The 22135-nt window shown below is 37.7% G+C and overlaps 1 protein-coding gene across 3 annotated transcripts in view; it reads left to right on the forward strand.

Annotated features, from left to right (window-relative positions):
* The window catches only part of PHIP (PHIP subunit of CUL4-Ring ligase complex), a 119198-nt gene that overhangs the window by 41509 nt on the left and 55554 nt on the right, over positions 1 to 22135 (forward strand). For all 3 annotated transcript variants that reach the window (XM_075708380.1, XM_075708381.1, XM_075708382.1), the window contains 6 exons: positions 284 to 384; positions 492 to 532; positions 1709 to 1807; positions 3824 to 3977; positions 4890 to 5024; positions 20464 to 20592. In XM_075708380.1, coding sequence (XP_075564495.1) covers positions 284 to 384; positions 492 to 532; positions 1709 to 1807; positions 3824 to 3977; positions 4890 to 5024; positions 20464 to 20592 — 659 coding nt within the window. The remainder of the gene's footprint in view (positions 1 to 283; positions 385 to 491; positions 533 to 1708; positions 1808 to 3823; positions 3978 to 4889; positions 5025 to 20463; positions 20593 to 22135) is intronic.

The following is a 22135-nucleotide window of genomic DNA, read 5'->3' on the forward strand; positions in this document are numbered from 1 at the left end:
AAGGGCTTAGTCACAAACTACTCTAGTTAGCTAATCTTTCAGATATGTCTGCATATGCACATTTAGCTGACAGCAAATGTGAAGTAATTCAACTCCAGTTAAACTTTTGAGTTTCTAGATCTTGTTTTTACTTAAAGGTCAGTTACAGGCATAGGTGAAATTAGATAAAGCTATAAATTTAGGGGAATAAATTTAAGTATTTGATGTCACCGCAATTTGAAAATACTTTAATAACATTAGATTGCCCTTTTTTTCTTAAAAGTTATCTGTTTGTTTTTCTCAGGTGGAATGTTTTTGGCCACTGGCAGTACAGATCACATCATTAGGGTTTATTTCTTTGGATCAGGTCAGCCAGAGAAGATATCAGAGTTGGAGTTTCATACTGTAAATACTTTTTTGAAATTACCTATATATTTGATTAAAATAATAATTTGGATAAATTTGGAATCGTATTTGATTTTTTTTTTCTTTTTTACTCTCTTTTTAAATAGGACAAAGTTGACAGCATTCAGTTTTCTAATAGTAGTAGCAGGTAAGCACACAATTTATTTATTCAAAGCTAGTTTTTTGACCTTGTGGGCATTTGTATATATCAGTTTCTGGAAGTAGTTATTAAAAAAAAAAAAAAAAAAAAAGCTTTCTCTTTTGAGGTTCATCCTGTAAAATCATCTACAATTATTGAATTCTCACTGTTTTGTTTTAATGATACTCCTTCTTCAGTTTTACAGTTGTTTTCATTGTAATGAATGATTAAAGTATTTTGAATTTGCCAAAATTAAGGAGTATAAAAATACCTGAAATATCTTCTTAAAAAATGTGTGTGTATACATGTGTATTCATATATGAAATACATGCATTTTTAGATACATTTAAATATTTAAACCTTTTTTCAATTAAGTGACTGGTGGATACAGGAAAACTATCAAACTAGATCTAACAATATCTTGTTTAGCTAGCCTAATGTTTGGTAACGTTTCACTTTTAAGTTCTGGATGTTGGATGTGAAGGATGCTAAAGATGATAGTTAAGTTTATTATGATGTTTCTGACACTTCATTTAATTGATGTTCTAATGTGCACTTTTATTATGATACAAATAGTTGTAAACCCAGCTTTGTTGTGTTCCACCCACCTCTTTCTCCTCCTTCTACCCCTGCACCCAAGAAAGGGGGAAGAAGAAGGTGGGTGAGAAACTGAAGCTGGGAAATGCTTATTCAGATAAGTATCATAATACTTACTCAACATACAGTGCTAGCTTATTGGGAGTAGGTTTTGTTTGCTTTAAATCATGTCTCTGCTTCTGCTTACAGGGGTCTCCTGGCCCTTCAGCTGTTTTTACCCCTTAAATTTCTTCCTTGGCTTCACCTGGTGTGACAGGGTCAGTTTCTTAGAATGCTTATTGGGTTATGGTGTCCCTGTGCCAGAGCAGTGTTGTAACTCAGCAAGGTGCACCAAAGGTCAAAGTACAGTTAGTTTGGAAGGGGCTCGGGATAGGGAAGCAGGTTCCACTTTTTGCAGGCCTTCAATTATTTACTGATACTGGAAGTGTTTTTCACCTCAAACCAGTTGTACAGCATCCTGGCACTGTTTGGACTTGTTACTTACAGCTTCCTTTTTTGAGTTCTAAATTCTGGTACTTCAATTGTCAAGTGTATTTTCTGTACAGATCTGCCTCTGATCTCTGAGTAACTTTTTTCACCTTTTGTTAGATTTGTGAGTGGAAGCCGTGATGGAACAGCACGAATCTGGCAATTCAAACGAAGGGAATGGAAAAGCATTTTGTTAGATATGGCTACTCGCCCAGCAGGGTAAGTGATGTAAAATGTTCTGCTATCAGATAGTAGCCATTGATACTATTTGCTGGCTTACTTTTAAAAAAAAAAAGAGAGAGGAAAAAAGCGGTGGTGGGGAAGGCATTCTTCAATTATTATTGCTTTATTATTGCTTAAATACACAGTACGCTTGTCTAGCTCTTGAAGTCCAATGAAAACAAATATTTGACTACATATTAAGCTGAGGAAACTAGCTTGTCTTGATAATAGCTCTGCTAGTATTTTGATGAGATTAAAAGAACAAAAGATACTCAAAACCTATTAAAGGTCAAATTTATATGGCTTTTTACATAGGTATTATTTCTGGAGCAAGAAAACCAGGCCTGATCTCTTATTGAGACTGCTTACCTTTTAGTAATACTTACAGACAAGCTGTATTGGGTTCTTTCATACCACATGCCAGAGCAAATAAATCACTTGCTCTGTAATGGGTTCCCATTTGTTAAAATGATCTAAGAATTTACGAGGCTTTGTAGGTATGGGAAACTTCTGTACACTAGAACAAGCAACAAAAGAGCTTTAAGATGGAGAATGACTTAGTAGGAATTGTGGTTTGCACCTTTTTATTTTGGCATGGAGGAGAAGTTTTCCAATGGACATACATTAGAAAGATTTATAATGGGTTTAAGGGGTAAACCTTTTCTCCTTACTGGTCATACTGAGTGTTTTGAAGGATGATGTTTAATAGAAACAAAATTAAAATGGTTTCAGGAGTAATACTATGGAAAGATGTCTGAAAGACCAAGAGGGAGATGGAAGAGAAGGTTAAATAAGCTATAATTTAGTTGTTTAGATCAGAGACTGTCTTGTTGGTATGGGCAGATGCAACGAAAAATGAATATAAAACTGTTGGACAAGAGTGTATAAAACACTGGTACTTTGAGAACAGGCTGAGTTATTCTCTCTTGAAAATGCAGCCTGTAAAAATTCTTAGTTTTCACTGATCCTGGGAAAAATAGGAATGGGGGGTTCTTCATTGTGGTCACAAATGCTGAACTTCTTTGAGAAACTGAACTGCTCATTTCAGTAAAGTACATTTAGCTGAATTCTGTTTTGTCCTTTTGACTAGAGGGATAACTGCAGTTCCAAATTTGATCTTTTCTGCACAAGCATGATTTTATCAAAGAAAATGAAATTGCTCCACTGAAAGGAAAGAGTGAATTCAGCTTATAAAGCCTCCTGGGTACTGCATTGAATCTAGGAAGGAATCTGGCTATAACTACATTTTCTATTATTGAGTTGTACAATATATACTATTCTGTAATGTATTGTAGTGCTTACTATACAGAAGATCCTTTGTTTTGTCTGCCTACTTGGTGGTAACATGCTATTGTTGTATTTGGTTGATGTTTTCCCAGAAATTAATGTGCTAGAGAATTCAGTGGTGATTCATCTTTAAACCACACTGATAAAAATGTAATTTTGGTGTGTTGTGATGTATTATATTACAGATGGCTAGTGTTTGGGTTTCATAGGGATAAAAATAAAACACATGCAAGCTTAAGCACCGTTATTACTGATAATAAAGTGATGTAAGGGTGGTGGTCTAGTACTAAATATAGCCTGAGAATTTAACTCATTTAAAGGTATCAGAATACTTCTCTCCATATTTATAACTACTTACTACAAATATTCTCCAGGACAAATTAATGTTCACTGGTTGACTAGTTTTGATTTTCGCTCTTCAAATGTCACCACAAATACTGTAGCTATCAAATTTAATTGGGTTGGGCCATGTATCGGAGGGCATTTTCTGAAAAAACAGATCAGCGTATTTAAAAAATTAAGAGGATCCTATAGTCATTGTTTAAGCATCTACAATGTATGTGCTACATAACGGAAAACATCTTTCATTTCTCCAGTTTCTTGAAGAAGTAATGCTTCTATTCTTAATAATAAAGCAAAATGCAGAAGTATTTTCACTTGTTAGGGACATAAAAATGTTTTGGCAAACTAGAATTGCTTTGAAATGTTTTTGCTGTTTTGTTTTAGACAAAGTTTACAAGGAGTTGAAGATAAAATCACAAAGCTGAAAGTGACCATGGTGGCATGGGACCGCCATGACAACTCTGTTATAACTGCAGTAAATAACATGACTCTGAAAGTTTGGAATTCTTTCACTGGCCAGCTCATTCATATTCTCATGGTAAGGTGTTCCATCTTGATTTATCAGTCCTGAATGCAAAATTTACGTCTACATCATCAAAATTCTTCCTTATGTTTTTTTTTCTGTCTGAAAACTGCCTTAAGAAATGTTTACGGATAATTGAAGTGTAATAGAGATGTCTGTCAGCTGCTTACTAGAAAATGAAGCGTTAAAATCGCAAATAGCCATTGCTGTTCAGGATGTCTGAAACTAATTTTGGACCTTTTCCTAAAGTGCTATCTTGAAGGAGAGAAGGAAACAGTTGTTTTACCTTTATTTGATGTGACAAATGTTTTGAAATACTATTAATGGGTAAATTTGCCCTGTTTAAACACAGAGACTTCTGCAACCTAATCATTCCATGAGTACAAAAAAAATAGTCTTCTAGCTAGAATAAATCAAGCAACATTTTTACTAATGTCTGATACTTTTTTTTAAACTGAGAAAATAGGTAACTAGATGCTCTGCTGGAGATGGAAATATTTCATGCAAACTTAAAAATTTAGTCTTAATTTTGGAGATGTTCTCTAACTTTTAGTTACATATTTGATTCTTTCTGGGTCTAAATTGAATTTCTAACTGTTTCTCTGCCTAAACAAATTGAAATCTGTGGAGCATTAAGACCAAAACCACCGAACATGGTGGACTCTAATCTTTTAAAATAATGGTGAAAGTATTAGGACATACTTGTTGTGAAGGTGACATACTTGACATGCTTCTTAGGATGCTAAAATTGCATCTGGAAAGAGTATAATACACTGCTATGAAAAAAACAAATGTGTGGTCAAAGTAGTTGTTCTTTGCTGGACACTTTCATAGATTAATGTTGCAGCTGCTAGTGTTATCGTGTTGATTCCTGGGTGAGTATTTGAGACAATCCTCTTGTTCATCTTGCTGCATCTTAAATTTCAGGGACATGAAGATGAAGTGTTTGTACTTGAACCTCATCCATTTGATCCAAGAGTTCTCTTCTCTGCTGGACATGATGGAAATGTCATAGTTTGGGATTTGGCAAGAGGGGTCAAAATCCGGTCTTACTTCAACATGGTAATTACTGTACTTTATGCAGATATGCCAAAGCAACCTTTCTAAACTTTCTGCTTTTAGTACATTATGTAGGCCATCTTGAAGCATGCATTTGCGTATAGGGCAAGATCCTGCATCCAGTGAAGTCAAAAGAAATTCCTATTCAGTTTAGTGGGGCAAAGATTAATTAAATCTGTAAAATGTAAAAACTTTTTCTTTGGCTGTATTTCATAGTGTCATCTTTCTATATGCTTCATCCACATGAAATTGGAGTGTTAGTTTACATTGTCAGAGATCATGCATAAGAGACAGGGTGACAGAGACCCTCCTTTAGTGCTCTGTTTCCTGCCTGGGGAACCAAGATGGAACTTGGTTTATTTTTGCATTACTAATTCTTAATCTGGCTAAAGCTCTTCAGGAGTCACCTGATCTCATACAATGTTGTTGTACGCTGCCTTGGCCCATTGGACTGAATACTGTCAGCCTTTCTGTGTAGAGCTCCTCCACATGCAGGTTTCAAATTTGGTCTGTTCTGCACTAAACCAATTCTTCTGGAAGATGGGTGCAACAGGTATTTCCATCTGTTTCTTGATATTAAGTGGGTCTTTGTACACATCGTTTTCCTCAAAAAGGTAATGATGTGTTGTGCAATTCAGACTTTTGTCTCCTGGAGAAAATTACAAAAGTCTTTGTAGAATACGAAGAATCACCGAGAATGCTGAGAGTAGGTAAATGGGCTTCATCCAGCCTTCAGCCATAGTAGAATGGCAGTCTTGGAGACCAGCATAAAGAGGATCATCTGAAGAGACCTGCCGTAGATTTACTCACAAAAAAAAAAAGGGGGGGGAGGGGGGGCATTTAGAAATGAAGTCAAGCCAGGAAGGTCACTCTGAACCTAAAGAAAGATTTTGAGATGTGCAATGTACAGTACAGTTTATAAAGTCTCTGAGGAAATTCTGCCAAGCTTAATGGGAGAGAGAGCAGCCTGGACTCCTCTAGCACTGACCTAGGTTCAGTATTGTTCCCTTTGCATTGATTTCTGTAACTGAACTCATGAAGGGTCTGAGACAATCATCTTGGAGCTATGAGTACAGATCTTCATTACTCAGTGCTATTCACTGTTACCAGTTGAGGTGTATGTTCTCATTGCATGGTTAGGTTGCCTTTCCACTACTACTTACAGTGGATGTATGATAGATTTCATGGAATTTTAAGGTCAGAAGAGGCTGAGCTCATCTTCTCTTTAGAAGACCAGTCTATTTAAAACCTATCGGAATCTAAATTATAAATGCCTGTGACGTTAGGCAACCCCCTGAAAAACTGAAATATTTATTTCAAGGGTGCAATGCAACACGAACACCTAAAAAGCGTTAAAAATCACATACATTTTAAGATCTTTGGTCTCAGAGAAGTGTGTAGACAATCAGAAGATCTCAGCAGCTAGTAATCTGTGCTTCATGCTAGAAATGAATGTGAGAAAGTCTGCCTGCTGTGTGAGGTGAGGGGAATTGCAAATCTGGCAATCAGTCTGTCTCAAACCAATGAATAAGTCGTATGAGCCAGGTATGCAAAAAAGGCATCTCTCTACAGTCTCTGACTATTTCACCAGCCAGTCCTCCACGTCTGATGCTTCAAAAGACATGGGTGGAAATTAGAGGTTTTCTTAGATGATTGGGGGGGGTGGGGAGATGCTTCTAGGCTATGAGACTTGATTGCATAGTCACCTCTGCAAATCTTAAAGTGTTCTGGTTTACTAAGGGGGGGCACGAATACATACAGAGCTGCCAGTCTTCTCCCAGTTTCCTAACTGGCATATCAGCTGGGAACATCATTAGATTAGCCACTATTAAATTATTCCAATAACCGCTGTGACCTTCATTGACTTGCTCAATATGTCATCTTGTACTTCTGAAAAGCAGTGTTTGTATTTGTTTTCAGGGGGTGGGAAATTTTTACAGGTTGGGTTCTTTTGGGTCAGTCAGGGAACATCATCTGGAGGAACCAAACCTGAGAGTTGAATGACATAAGATCTGCTTTACCATTCAGAAAACTCTTCTTATCATCACTGCCTGTCAAAACAGTGTCTGTGGTACCAGAACTAGTACTGGATGACTTTGTCATAACAAAAAGCTCCTTAAAAAAAAAATTGCAGACCTTGGGGGTGTTGGTTGAATTAGCAAAATCTTAGATGACTGTTAGCTTAATGATAGTCCAGTCAGGTATTCCCATCCTAGATGGATTGCTTGGTACATCTAAAGCCTTGTGGCAAATTCATAAAGTAGAGTTGGGTATTTTTAAGTCATTCCCCCCTGTGCCCCGCCCCTGAATTCCTTCATTGTCAGCATCAAAAAAAAAAATCAAAATCCAAGGGATGCGAGCAGTGTCAATCAGTCTGAAACTAGATTCCTTTTATCCAGTCAGTGAGTGTGAAATTGCAAAGCCATAGTAACCAAATACACTTTTTTGGTTTGTATTTAACTTAGATGGGGGAATGAAAGTTTATTTATGCCTTGCTGGTTACAGATAGGTGCCACTGGGAGACTCTGGTGGTCCTACAGAACATTCTCTCCCAGGTTTTTAAACTTAAGATTTGCTGTTAAGTCAGTTGGCACAGTCACAGTTAATTTGAAGCATCTTTGGTGTGTTTGCCAGATTTTGGTCTTTATAATTAATAGTAAACTCAGTCCCATAAGTGACTGTCCACACACTTGGGTTTAGTCTCAGTAAGTATGTATATATTTTATATATTCCATGTTATTACCTGTAGTCTTCACTTCACTTGAACTAGTTATGTAAGTATCGCCTAACTGTGGTGGAGTTCATGGGCATTCAGAACTGGCTTAATTCAGTGACTTGAGTCAGCTAGACTCAGGGAATGTATTCAGTACCCCAGTGAGTGAAATTTGCCATAGAAATATCAAGAGAGTCAGAGGGTTAAAGCTTTTTAGTCAATTTTGAGATGCAGCAAGTAAGTCCTGGGATGGTTTTAAATCGCACATGCAAATACAGGTACTTGTTTTGTGGCCTGTGTAATAGCCCCGCCAGTCCTGACTTAATACAGCTGCTAATGAAAAACACATTCTCAGTGTATTTTTGTCACTCGTTTTTCCAAGGAATCAATGAGGTTGTGGCTTTGGTGTTGTAATATTAGGGCAGTTTCACATGCTATATTTTTGAGGTACAAATAAGCATTTAGCATACTTCTGCAGAAACCAGGGTAATGAACCTTAAGTGGTTGCTACAGCCAACTGTTCAGACCTTACATATTTCACAAAAATAGTGGTTTTGGTACGGAAGGACAGCACAAGCCCTTGTAAATGTTTAAATTGTGGCTCATTACCCAGAGCCTAGATTCACTGAAGGAGTTGACTGTTGTGGTACCTAAGTTATTGATGGTCCTTAGTTTCCAAAGTGGAACACAGTATCCTACCAAGTCCTCAGTTTACTGAGCAGTATGAGATTAGGTGTCGTAGTGGATGATCCAAGGAAAAAAAATACACTGAATGGTGGGCTGTCTAGCGGGAGCCACTGCGTGATAATATACGTAGAAATATATTTGAAATGCAGTTTCTTACTCAAAGCTGCAGTGAGGCGTCTGGATCCCTTGTGTGGTAAGGCACCTTTCCAAGAACTGAGACGAGGTCCCTGCCCTCCTAAAAGGGGGGTGCAGGAGCAGGTGACACTCGTCTTTCGGGATTGCCTTAACTAATGCTCAGCTGTTGAGCTGGGAAATGGAAGACCTAGATTCTGTTCTCTTCTCAGTGGCAAGGTGTTCAATTCAACACCTGCCATTTACCCAGGAGGGCATCTCAGCTGTAAATGTGCAGACAGCACTTTTTCCCAACTTTCTGTTGAAGTTGTGCCACTGTGGAGAGGCGTGAATCTGTAGCCTGTGGGTTTAGGCACTTCTAGGCTTGTTTTCTTGGTATGGAAATCATGTTCTAGGTAAATTAGAAAGTGGTAGAAATGGCCTTTGGCTTCAGGCAAGGTCTTGAACTTGCAGCATTTAGTGCTCTGTTAGGTCATAAGTAAAAGTTGTACATCACTCAGTTGTTGTCATAGGATCTGTTTTCTTTCAGGTGTTCTCACTAAGTTGCTTCCTAATAGACCTGCCACTGTTGGTTTGTTAGCAATGCCAGGGCTGGCACTTGGATGCTATGTGCTGCAGCTTAGCCTTACACTTGCAGTTACTGTAGGCTTTAAGCAGAAGCTTCTCAATTCTGAGAAGATATGAGGGAAAAAGAAAACTGCAGGGGCGTAAGAATCTTCCAGATCAAGAAGGAGGAGCTTGATAATGTTAGGTGGATGCACGGGTTTGGTGATCGCATTTTTGTTGGTGTTGCAATTTGGACATTAAGTACTGGTGTTCCTCGAGTCTCACCCCAAACAGGTTTGTGGTGTTATGGTGCTGCCTTTGATTTTTTTGTTTTGGACTTGTGTAGTTTCCCTTAAGCATGCTTTCCTTTAAGCAGTACCTCTCATGGCTGAGCTCTGCTGATTCAGGCTGCTTGCAAAAGGCATTCTGTCTGGAGCCTTAGAGTGTGCATTTCACCTGTGGTAAAGCTGATAGTTCTTGTCCTGTGAGTGGGCTGCGCTGTAGAAGAATATTAAAAAAATTCCTAAAAGATTTCAGGGTGTGTACAGGCCTGTAGCTCTGCGCTCGCTCTGCGCTCTCTCGCTCTCTCTCGCGCGCTCTCTCTCTCTCTCTCTCTCTCTCTCTCTCTCTCTCTCTCTCTCTCTCTCTCGCTCTCTCTCTCGGTTTACGGCATAGCTTTATGAACAGTTGCAGTAACATATGGTGACTGCAGTTACTTAAAAGTACGTCTTGAAAGTATGAAAACTGCTATGGTATCAAGAATGAAAGACTAGGGGAGAGCAGGCATTTTTACAATCATTGTCACTGTAGAATATTGGATTTTTGTACCGTATCTTTGAATGTACTTGCTTTGCCTGACTCTGATGCCTGACTAAGCAGATTTTTTTTTTTAAGCAGGCATTGCAATTATTGCACTGGGAAGCTTGTGTATTAGTTGATAGTGACTAGCCTTACAGCATTTAAGAAATCCTTGTGTAATGTAGAAATTAATCAAGTAGAAATACTGATGCCTTAAAAAATGGTTTTGCTGGTCAAAAGATTTTAAAAAAAAAAAAACCACCAAACCAAAAGATCTTTCATGACTAGGTGTTGCTCTTCTGTCTTACTGGATTGACTCTAATTGCGAGTTGCATCTTTGAGAAGTCAGGCTTTGCTATAGCCAGTGGTAGGCTTTCTTATGTCCGACATGATTTGTGTGCCTCGGCAGCCTCCTTTGTGCCTGAACACCTGTTAAGGTCAGACTTTTGCTTACTTGTGATCTTAATGTGTTCCTCTTAGTGGTTGTGAAGAGTTCATTTGGACTGATTCTTGTTATGTTTCCTTAGCACTAAGACAGTCTTTCTGAGCACTGTCATGTATTACGGTGTTCTTTGCAACATGCTCTGGGTGGGTGGTAGTTCTGGAACCCACTTGGAGCTCAGTGCAATGACGGCCTTAGGCCTTTCATCGTATTCTGAAGAATGCTTTGAAATACTGATACAAAAAGAATGTTTTTACGATCTTGTATTAAATTCACAGATCTGAATACTTGAAAATCCTCCTACCTTTGTGACTTTATTTGACTTGCTGAAAGGCTAAGCCACCTTAGCCTTTGACACTTAAAGGTCACACTATGTATCTGCAGCTGTTGTGAATTTGATGATGAGTCTCTTTCTAAATGCCAAAGCATATTTCATCAGAGCGTATAGAATACTATGAGTGTATTTCAGAACTGTATTACAACTCGAGCTCTGTAAACTAATGATTTGAAGCAACCTTCTGATTCTTTTGGAGGAGGAGGAAGGAAGAAAAAAATACAGAAGCTGTTGTCCCCCTCTCCCACCTTCAGCTTCCTTTGAAATGGCAACTAACTCTGTTACATTTGTGAAAGAAAAGCTTTAATCTCTCCCAGAAACACCATTGTTCTCCTCTGTGTCACTGAGTAAATGTTGCTTGCCCCGGAAACCAGATTGGTACTTCAAGAATAGTAGATGATTTCTTACGGCAGTGTAACTGTTACTGCTTGAACTAGCATTTGTTGCTCTTAGGCCCTCTGTCCTGCTTTTGCAGAAACTGTCAGGAAAAAAAGAAAAAAAAAGAAAAAAAAAAACCACCAAAACTTTAAAATTGCAAAGCCTGAGGGGGAGGCTGACCTGCCTGTTGCATCAGTGTTGGAGAAGATGTAGGGTGCAGTTGCATTTCTTGGCTGTTTTTGAAAAGCCCTGATCCTGGGGCTAAGATATGCTTTTTCATTGAGAGCCAGAAGGACAATGTCATCTTTGATAGCTGTAGTTGCTGTAAGGTAGGATGAGGCTTCTTACAGGTTTTCAGGTGTCCTAGGAAAAAAAATTTTTTTTTTTTTAACTGGGGCTTATTTTCATCTAGATCTCTGTACCAGAGCCCTAGCTGTTTGCTTTCATTCTGGGTGCTTTTCTGTTGGAAGCTCATGATGAATAGTCCCACACTTTCATGTAAAATACATTACTTACATTTTATGTAAATACGCATTGTATCCGGAACTAGGAAGCTTGTGACTTGCATGTGTTCTTTCCCATATGCTTATTAATTAGTAACACATGATGAAACTTAGATCTTAAATATGAACATTTTTTAAACAAAGTAAGGACTTAAACACTTCTGTGTTTTTTTTCATAAAATGTTAAATAGCTTATTCAAAGATTTGACTAGTGTGATGAGCATGGTTTCTTCCATCTATTAAAAACCATACATTAAAACAGGTACGGTGTAAGCAGCTGAATTGAAAAGTGTCATTTTTCTAAAAAGTTAAAGTTTTTGCAGTTGCAATTTTAATATCAGTTTAGTAAGATGTGATTATGTCCAACTTCATTTAAAATTGTCAGCCCAGAAGCAAATTACTTGAGATTTTTGGATGAAGTCTGGATTTAACTGCGTAACCAAAGTTATATTTCCTTTTTTGTTCTTTTTTTTTTCTTTCCCCCCCTGAAGAAAATTTGTGGCAGCTAAGAGCAAAATGGGGACAAAAGTTTTTGTTCTTGGAGTTCAGAGGTTAAAGGGCATCTTTTCTGGAACCTTATGTAAATAGTTATGGATCCTTTCAGCAAGATAAAGTTATTTTGACTTTGCATTATATTGTCACATCAAAACTTAAATGTAATCATTCTCCTTAACAAGTACGTTAATGGGGAACAGCAACTCTGAAGTTCTTGATACTGAAAAGCTTTTCAAAGTACTTAAATATAAACTGTTGTTGAACATACAGTACAAACAGGCATAAGCTACTTTATCAGTGGAACTAACAAAGCTGTAGGCTGATCTTTTGCTTATGTTCTTGGTTGGAGTTAGGAAAGTACTGCAGAAGTTAATAATCTTGGGGGGAGGGGGGGACACCCCAAACCCAAAAAAGCTTGTAGCCTTGCAGCAGGGTAAAAACATTAATGAAACTGCAAACTTCTTAGCTATAGAATTATTTCAGTTATGACTTCTTTTGTACAGCGTTGAATGTCTTACACTGTCTCACCAAGTTGACCAGAAGCTTGGGCTGGCTTCTCTAATGACATCTCAAATTTGATGGGACAGTGCTTATTATCTGAAATACAAAAATGCAGAGGTGTACTTGAGAAAGCTGGTCAGGATTTCTTAGCAAAACTTAAGACCAGCTACTTAGCATGACCAACTTAGCCTATTTTTTTTTACCACAAATTAAAGATAAAATATCTGAAAAGGGAAGAAATACCATAGCTTGTTTATGTAGTTTCCAAGAACACATGTATAATGCCTTTCTCAATGTTATTTAACTTTTAGAGAAAGGACTATATATTGTTACTTTAAAATTCATTATCAATTAATTTTAAATTTCCTTTTTAATCTCTATAATGTCAGGTACATGAAGTGAGGCAATTATGTAAACAAAGGTTGACAGACATTTTTTAAAAGCTGTAGTGGTTATGTCTGGGTATTCCTGAAGTAATAGTTGTGAAGAATGAGTTCTACTTCACTAGAAGATATTTGTGTCTGTACCTGAGAAGATAAGACTCTGGTATCTGCTTTTCACGCTTAGAGGATTACAACATGACCGTATTTCTAACAGTTACCTCTAGAAAAGTTAAGCAGAAGAAGAGATGTGTTGGAAGGATCTTGTGATGATGCAGGACTGCTCATTAAAACCTTATTTACCTACCACTCTGCTGCAGTAGCTTTCATGAGACTATGTTCTGACTTTTTATGCAGTGAAGTATGTAATGCTTTCACATGATCTAAAGACTGGAACTTGTTTGAGAATACTCACAAACTTATTTTTAGGTCCCTTGATTTCCTGACCTATCTTAAAGTTTAGACCCAAGCTCTTAGGACTGTGTTGTGGTTTAACCCAGCAGGCAGCTAAACACCACACAGCCATTCACACCAGGACAGGCTGTGCTATAGTAAAGAAAAAAAAAAAAAGTGACTCCTTTTGGTCCTTAGTTTTCTTTTTCAGGTTGCTTCTTTCTTGAGAAGCCTTGGGCTGAGGAAACAAAAAATGGATTTGATATGCTTGTTTTGAAGGTGATCTCTGAAATTCCTTTATTTGATTGCCTTTGGAAACAAATGGAGTAGCAGAATCAGCAAGCAGATACTACTTGTAAGGCCACCCTCTTCTGGTTATATGATGATTATAGATGTACAGCTCTAAAGTAGTGCTGCTGCTATTTCAAATGGTGTCTTAATGAAACAGGTTATGCTTCTCAGAAATGCTGGCACAAAATCAGGAAATGTAGTGATATATATTATAACAAAGCAAAAGTTGTACTTAAAACATTAAGCTTGTTTTTGAAATTGAAAATGTGTAGTCATGCATCCAGTGAGAAAGCTTGAAGCAGGTGGATACCTTAGTACTAGTTTTGCTTTACATTCACTATGTGAAGTTACCATGGTGAATATATGCCTTTTCATAGTGAGATACTAACTATGTTGTGTAAAACTAGTAATGCAGATAAATGTTTTATATTTTAAAAAAACCAACAACAACAAAAAAACACCACAAAAACCCACATGTTGGTTTTAAGGTTGAAAGTTTCGGCCACATAGACATTAAGAAAGAAGGACAAGACTGATGAAGCTAATGTCTTGAGCTTTTTGTCCCCAAGTCTGTAGCTAGCTGGTTGGCTAATTAATGTAAAGTTGTCTGGTACTATTCCTGGTTCCATGTGTTTCTTTCCAAGTGGGTCTTTAATCACTTCTATTGGATGTATGGTAGTTGCATTGCACAGTTCTTTTTCAAGCTTATATATTTTCCCCAACTTTCTGGCACTTAATATATCTTTCAAAAATTTTTAATAGAAACAATTTCTTAGCTTTGTGAGCTTTGGATATATTGTAGATTTATTTGAAGCTGTTAGCATAAGCAGTGACTGAAATTGTCATAGACAAAACTTGACCATAAAAAGGTCAAGTTCAAGCAACCCACAAGAATTTTCCTGATTTCAACAATGGAAATTGTAGAGGGTGTAATTTTGACCCTACTTGAAGTTAATGGAGAGTCTCACTGTGGTTGAAGAATCAGACCATCTGGATGCAGTGCTGTGTTGGTTGTCCCACCTCCATGCCCCCAAGCCCTCTTCCCACGTCTTAACGTTTTTATATAAATCGGTGAGAAAAATTGGGAACCGCCGTGGAGGTGATAGTAGGAATGTATTTCATAATGGCGACGATGTCTAGTTTTTGTGCATTTGGACACACACATCCCCTGTTAATGACTGTTTGAACGTTTTAGTACAGTTTAATCCTTGTCTTGCTTAGAATTTACTGTCAGTGTTATGGCAACTGATTCAGGTCAAAAGGGTTTCTTCCTGCAAATTGTCAATCAAGCAGAGGCTACTAAGTTGCAATCAGATTTTTCTGTGTGCTCCTGCTCCTTCAGAGAGCTGGTTGTTGACTGTCCTTTATTTTTTGCTTTCAGTGGACACTTCATTACAGGCAATTCCTATGCTATGCCTCCTTATGTCTGTGTATCTTAATGTTTTTCCTACCCCATATTCTGAGGTTTGATCTTTCACTGATCTGTGCGATGCAGTTCCTTACTTTCTAATGCTACTTCTACTTTCAGTGCAACCTGATAAACTCTGAAGCCCAAAAGCATTATGATATCAGTTACAACATTGTTTCCTTTTTGTTAATCAGTAAACCTGCATGGCCTACCTAGATCTTTGTTGACAACTACTTGATTAGTTTTAGCCTGAATGGTATATTGGTATATCAAAAAATTGGAGTCCCTGTCAGAAAAACAACATGGAAGATCAGATTCCACCTAGGACAGCTCAGCAGAATGCTCTGTACATGGATTTTCTGCCACATGAGCTGATTTTTTGGCCTAATGTCTGAAAAGGCATACTGCTTGTTCATGTGGACAATGTATTGTCATCTCCAGTGTTAACTAGAGATTAAAAAACGGTTATTTCTTATGTTGTGGCCTTCATAAAGTCTGAAGAGTTTTGCTGGGATTATATGGGATTGTATTTTTGGTCATCTGAAATACAGAATGACTTAGAATAAGATTATAGATGGATTATTTTTGAATTGGTGTGTAGTCCTACTGAAATGTTTTTAAAATTTTTGAGAGGTTCCACCTTTGAGTAGTACGTAAGAGCACATCCTGAAGAGCAAAGCCAGCATAATGCTCTGGTAGTCCAAGTACAAGCCAGTACTGAGCTTGCAGGATGTTTATTAAGAAAAATTTCCTTAAAAAAAAAAAAAGCTGTAAATACTTGTTATATAGCCTTTATATAACTTCAGGCATCCATAGGGTGGGTGATTTCATTGATATGTTTATCTTTCAAGACAAATACAGCATTCCGGAATGAATAACTGACTTGGATGGTGGGAAGATAGAAACATTTAATTAGTTCTTGTCCTCTCTCTTCCTACCATTTGATCCTTTGTTACTCTTCTGGAAGCAGTATGGAAGCCCTGTTGATTTTGGTGATTTCCTTTTTCTGTTTTGGGTTGGTTTTTTTGGGGGGGTTGTTTTTTTTTTTTTAATGGCTTAATACAAATTAAGTGTTCTTTTTCCACTCCTCCAAATCTGCAGCAACCTCTCCTAACTTTGCAGAAAGTCTGCAGATTTTTTTTTTTTTTTTTTGGCTTACCATGGAAGCATGCTGTGATTGGAGGTTGTTCCTTAAAGCAAAGGAGAACATAAACCAGCAAAGGAGAACACAAACCTGCAAAGGAACTTCAAAATAGTCGGAGACTGATTTGAATTGAGCAGCTATGATGTAGTTTCATCACTCAGGAAAGAGGTTACATGTTTTAATAACAATTAGTTAACTTTGCTTTTTTGCTAGTTAGAAAGCTGTTCCAGCATGCCATTGTTGTGATCATTAGAATCTAAATTTCAGTTTTCACATTTGAATGTTGCTTGTAACTAATTTTCATTTGTTCCTATGCATTTAAGTAGAGTAGGTCTCTTCCTGCTAAAGGTCTTTTTGTATATGCATACAAAACCTTCCCGTTTCTTTAGTGTCCATGTGAAGAAGGTGAGCTCTTAACTTTTCCATTATCATGATGAGTGGAAACATTTCTCTGTAGCTGTTCCACTTAGAATTTACTTATCTTGAACATGGGAAGCAAAAATTAATGTATATTGCTTTGGAAGAGTTTGTTCTTATCGTTGTCTGCTTGTCTAGCATGTGTGCTTTTTCTCTTCTGGATATACTTCTGGTATATTTTAGGATTATAATTTTCTTTTTGTTGCATTACATGTGATGCATTGCAATGAATACACAGTGATCTTTCTCCCTCTTTTTCCACCTAATTGCATCAGTCTCTTAATGTGAAGGATGGGAGAGAACGTTATCTACCTAAGGCTAGTAGAGGTTTAGTTCACTGACTTTTTAAACAGTGCTGACAACTTGCATTGGAAGGCATGATAGAAATGTGTAGTGTTACTGTGTGTAAACTGAGTTCCATTATTTTTTCTGGCAGTAAGTGTGCTAGTAAGTTATTTCTGATAATCTTACTATGTTCATGACCTATTGCATTTTGTCCTGTTGGCTTTTAATTGCTTCAGTCAATATCATTTCTGCTGTGTCCCAAATCTGTTCTCAGTGATGATTTCTTAATGTTCATTTCATCCACAGGCTCTTAGATTTTCTGTAGTCACTAACAGAAATGCCTGGCTTGAGGAACTTCACTGATAGCATCCTTTTAGCTCTGTCTTTCCAAAACCAGTAACTGTTACTCTTTCTTTAGCAAGTTTACCTACTCTGCATTTCTCCTACTAATCACAATCTGTTCCATTTGAACTAAGTTTTCAGTGCCGTACCATGGCTGTGAAATCTGGCTAGGTTGAATGAATTATATTTTCTTGGTGTAAAAAAAATCAGTTATTTTACTGAAGAAAGTCTGCTAAGTTTGTCTGGTACACTCACTGATCATTTTTCATTTTGCTTGATTTTTTTCTTTCTCCCATGTCTTTTACTTTTCTTAAAAACTAGGTTTTAAGTCTTTCGTACTACCTGTTGATAACAGGTCAGAATGACTTATTATTGAGGTGGTACTACTCTGTTCTCATACAACAAATTATGGACCTGAGACGTTACTTTATGTGCTAGTTTCACACCTCTATTCTCCCTGGTTTGTGGGAGAACAATAAGCTCTCTTCAAAACTGAGAGGAAAAGAATAACTTCCCTTTTCCATTCTCTTATTTCATCAACATTCCTCCCTTTGTGATGTACAAATGTCCATCTGTTTCCTTGCTAGTGAAAATGCAGGCACATAGCTTAATTCTTGGGGTTGAGACTAAAAGTAATCTTAACTTAGTCATCATTGTATAGCATCACTGGTTCTTCCCTGTTCAAGGCTGAAGAATCCTTGCTACTTCCTTTGTGCTACCAGCAGTATCTTAACACGTTCACTCTTGGCAACCCTGTGTTGGGACAGCTCTTAATTGACCAGTGCTTTTTCTGTGCTTGTGGGCTGTCTCTTCCCTTCACCACTGATACCCTTTCATTCAGCAGGCAAAGGTTCCAAACAGAATAAACAGTTTATCTTATTTGGGATACAGTCTTAATATAGTTCTTGCATCTTTGATTTAAAAGGGATGAAGTGGGAAAAGCAGCTTCCTTCTTGCTCAAGTCCCTTATTTAGCTTGCTGAAGTTACAGCTTCACTTATTCACTACAGTGTCCCATTTTGCAACTTGGCATTTAGTTTCTGTTCCAAATGACCAAATCCTCTGTGTTAGCTTTATTATTGAAGAAAATCCATTGTGAAGTGTCATTTATTAATTCAAAAATATTTTTGTTTAAACGAATTCTACTGGGTAGCACACTCTGTCAGGCTTTGCCCTTTAATTTGTAATAGTAATTATATCTTGGAAGCTTATCCCCAACAGTAATTTTTGTTCTTACAGTATTAAGGATCTTTATTTCCAAGTAATTGTACATCAGACTTGAGGGGTTCTACTAAAAGGTCTTACTGCTGTCCTTTCCAAAAGCAGTCTTTAAACCAGATTCTGGCCACATTTAGAGTAAAACTATTTGCACTGTACTAATCACTGAATAGTAGTAGATCACTATTCTTTTGCTTTACATAAGAAGGTAGTGTCTTCCAACTGACACTCTCATTCCCAGGGGCTTCTTGAAAATGGTCCATCCAAACCATGTCTTGCTAGGAATGATTAAAAAAAACCCACCATATTAATAGTCGGATTTTTTTTTCCTTCTATTTCTTATTTTTCCCCTCACCATGGTTAGCAAATAGTTCTTCCCACAACGTGCCTTGTTTTTCTTGTAAAGCAAAAAGTCTTCAAATCTTAGGCTACAGGAGAACCCTGAAATTCTATTTCTGAAGGACTTGAGTGTGAGGAAGCTTGATACTTTCATGTTTCCTTTGTTGGAGGAAGGGAAAGGGAACAGAAATCTCTATGTAAGTACTCCTTTTCCATGTTTTTGCTATACATCTGCAAAGCTTATTCTTGGGCTGAAGATCCTTCCCCTTTCCACCTGCCTCCCCAAACTGTCTCCCTTTAATACAGTGAGCTTTCTATGTTAAAAAAAGCAGCACTAAGTTGTAACTTTGGCTTGGTTGTTGGATCTTGCTTAGCCTAAATGAAGTCTGCGTTCTTAGCTGTTATGATGTTAGTGTCACTCGCTTGAAACTCTGTTTTAATTTTCCATCTCTTTCTATAGGATACTTCTGTTAAGAATTCATTTCTTCTGGAATAATGGGCAAAATAGAACATAAAACTTGCATTGGCTTATCTTCCTCTTGCTAATCCAGAAACTTACTTGACTTCTATGGAAAGTACATGTAGTAAGAAAGATCTTTATCAAACACCTGAAAGCACTGGTAATAGGTGTAGCAGCCTCTGCCATTGGGGGGGGTGTGCAGGGGTGTGGGTGTGGATGTGTTTTAAGACCGTGGGCAAAAGGTTTAGCCTTCTTGCCTTTGTCTCGGCCTGTAAGATAGTGAGAGCAGTACCTACCTCACAGGTTTTTCCGAGGCTTGGTTTGTTAACTTTTTAAAATAATGCTGATGGCCTCTGGAAGGTGCTACAGAAGTGTATAGTGTTACTGCCTGCAGGCTGAATACCATTGTTTTTTTCTGGCAGTATATAGGCCTGCCACAGTTAGGGAAAGAATTTTGTTTGGTGTCTCTGTAAAGAAAATGCAAAAGTGCTTTGCTGGGGAGAATAGAAAGGGGCTTTCTGAAGAGGTGCTGAAGACATGAAAATTCAGAGTGGTGATTGGTCACCTCTGCTTGATTGACAGGTTGCAGGGAAAAACAAAAACCCATTTGTTCTGGCTTAATGGAACTGGAAAACAGAAAATGAGTATCAGGTAAAAATTCCTTTTTTAAAATCTTTGCAGTTCTCCTTTAAAAAGTGGAGTTTTTACACAAATCTACACCTCCCCCACTCCAGTAAATTAGGAGTAGGAATTACAGAAACAGGCAGTTGCTAAGTTGTGTAATGTGGGTTGTCTATGTCAGTGCGTTTTCTAGCAGGCAGGTGTTCTGAAACACCGCAGCAGCCAATGCTACTGGGCTAGCTTAGCAAAAAGGCAGAGGATCGAAAGGGTGTAGTGACTAAGCCCTGAACTGGACCCAGCTCTTTGGTTAGGCTCATTAGCAGGACTTCAAGGGGAAGCTTTTATTTTCACTTCCTATACTGTGCCTGCTTTGTGGATAAAGTCTGTCAGTTTCTACTACTATCAATTTGGCATCTTTCATGAGCATTATTACAAAATTCACTGAAAAGTGAATAGCTAAAAAGTAAACTATGTTTTAAAGTAACTTCCATCTAGCAGTATACTGTCTTACAGATTTTATAATAAATTTCAACATCAGCACCACAGTTTTGAGAATCATAACTGAAAATTATTTCTTTCTGGTAACTTAACTATTTTGTATGTTGATGTATTTCAGATTGAAGGACAAGGACATGGTGCAGTTTTTGACTGCAAGTGCTCTCCTGACGGACAGCATTTTGCATGTACTGATTCTCACGGTCACCTTCTGATTTTTGGCTTTGGTTCCAGTAGCAAATATGACAAGGTACAGTGCAAGATGAAAATCAAAATGTTTGTCTGTGTTGAATTCATTTGTGCAAACTTTCCTTCAGAGCTTCATTTCAAGAGGGTGTATCTTAATACAATTTTGAGCCATTAATATGGGATGGTTTAGGTTCCTGTTGTTGACATGGAGCTTTCTTTCACTGTCTTTTTTTAAACTATGGAAACATGCTAGTAAGCTACTGTTTACTTGGGAAATTAAAAATAATTTTAAACTTTTTTTTTTTTTTTTTAAATTACCCAGTCACTGTCTACTCTCTTAAGTGACGAGGTTACAAGTGTCTGCTAATGGATCCACATGGATAATGTGAATAACCTGCAGTGGAATTGATAATAGTTAAACATTTTGCTTTAAATATTTTTCTGGTTCCTAACTAAGACCAAAAAGGCGGGGTGTGTAATAGAACTAGCTCCTGCTATCTGTATTTAAACATTGCATAGCCTGGGAGACAATTATTTACAATAAATGTACTATATATTCTAGTGATACAATTTTATGTCTGCTAATGAAGTTCTGCTGTCATGGGTGCCTTGGAGCTTACACAGCAATGTTCCACTGTTACTGTGTAATTAAAATATTACATCTTTATTCTAATGTTATAGTCTACATTGTTTGTTCTAAGTGTGGGTGTCTTGCCACAGACCCTCATGACTGTGAAGATATGTGGTGGTGTTTTGTTCCACCCCCGTGGATGAACATACCCTATGAACCATACAGGTTACCTAGTTTGGAATGCCCACAAGGCCCTAATTCTTCTCTTACCACCCATGGAAGAGGTGAGGTGTGTCTATTCTCCCTCTTTCTAAGACTCAGGGAGACACATCTGCTCCAGAATTTTAATCTCTGCTTCTGGTAGCTGATCTCTGAAGGTTGTTGGTGAAGTGCTGGCTTCTGGATCTTGCCTCCTGCTTTGGATCTTTGGACTCAGGCTGGCCTTGAAAGCAGTTTGGCAAAGAGCAGCACAGAGGGGCATGAAGGAGGGAGAGCAAAAGGAATTTTACTCATTGTCTTGTAAGCCACTGCCTCTTTCTGTAGTCTTCCAGCTCTTACTTTGATGCTAGTTACGGCAGCATTTGCCTATTGGGGATGATTCCCCCCCCCCCCCCCCCTTGTCTCTCAACTATAATTTGAAGTACTCTGTACTTGGCTGCTGTTGCTATCCCTCAGTTATTACTAACTGTGCATTTCCCCTTCCATTCCAAAGAAAACAAGAGCAGAGATACCACAAGCAAGGAAAACCAGGATTATCAGATAATTTTCAAGGCCTTTGTCTTTCAGAGTTCTTACTCTTAAGCCTGTTGTAATAGAAACATTTTCTCACCATGTCTGTGGATTGTTCAGGTTTATTTTTCTTTCCAGTCATTTTGGAAGCGTATAGCCCGCTGCTACTCAGAAACGTTGGAAATGAAATTGAAACTGAGAGCCTTTTTGTCTTTGCTGTGACAGACCAGGAGTTTCCTTTACGCTGCCATTTGAGAATTTACCTTGTGAGGGATTAGATCTGTTTGAAGAATGAAAACAACTG

This window comes from Pelecanus crispus, chromosome 3, assembly GCF_030463565.1.
Source record: "Pelecanus crispus isolate bPelCri1 chromosome 3, bPelCri1.pri, whole genome shotgun sequence".
Classification (NCBI taxonomy): domain Eukaryota; kingdom Metazoa; phylum Chordata; class Aves; order Pelecaniformes; family Pelecanidae; genus Pelecanus; species Pelecanus crispus.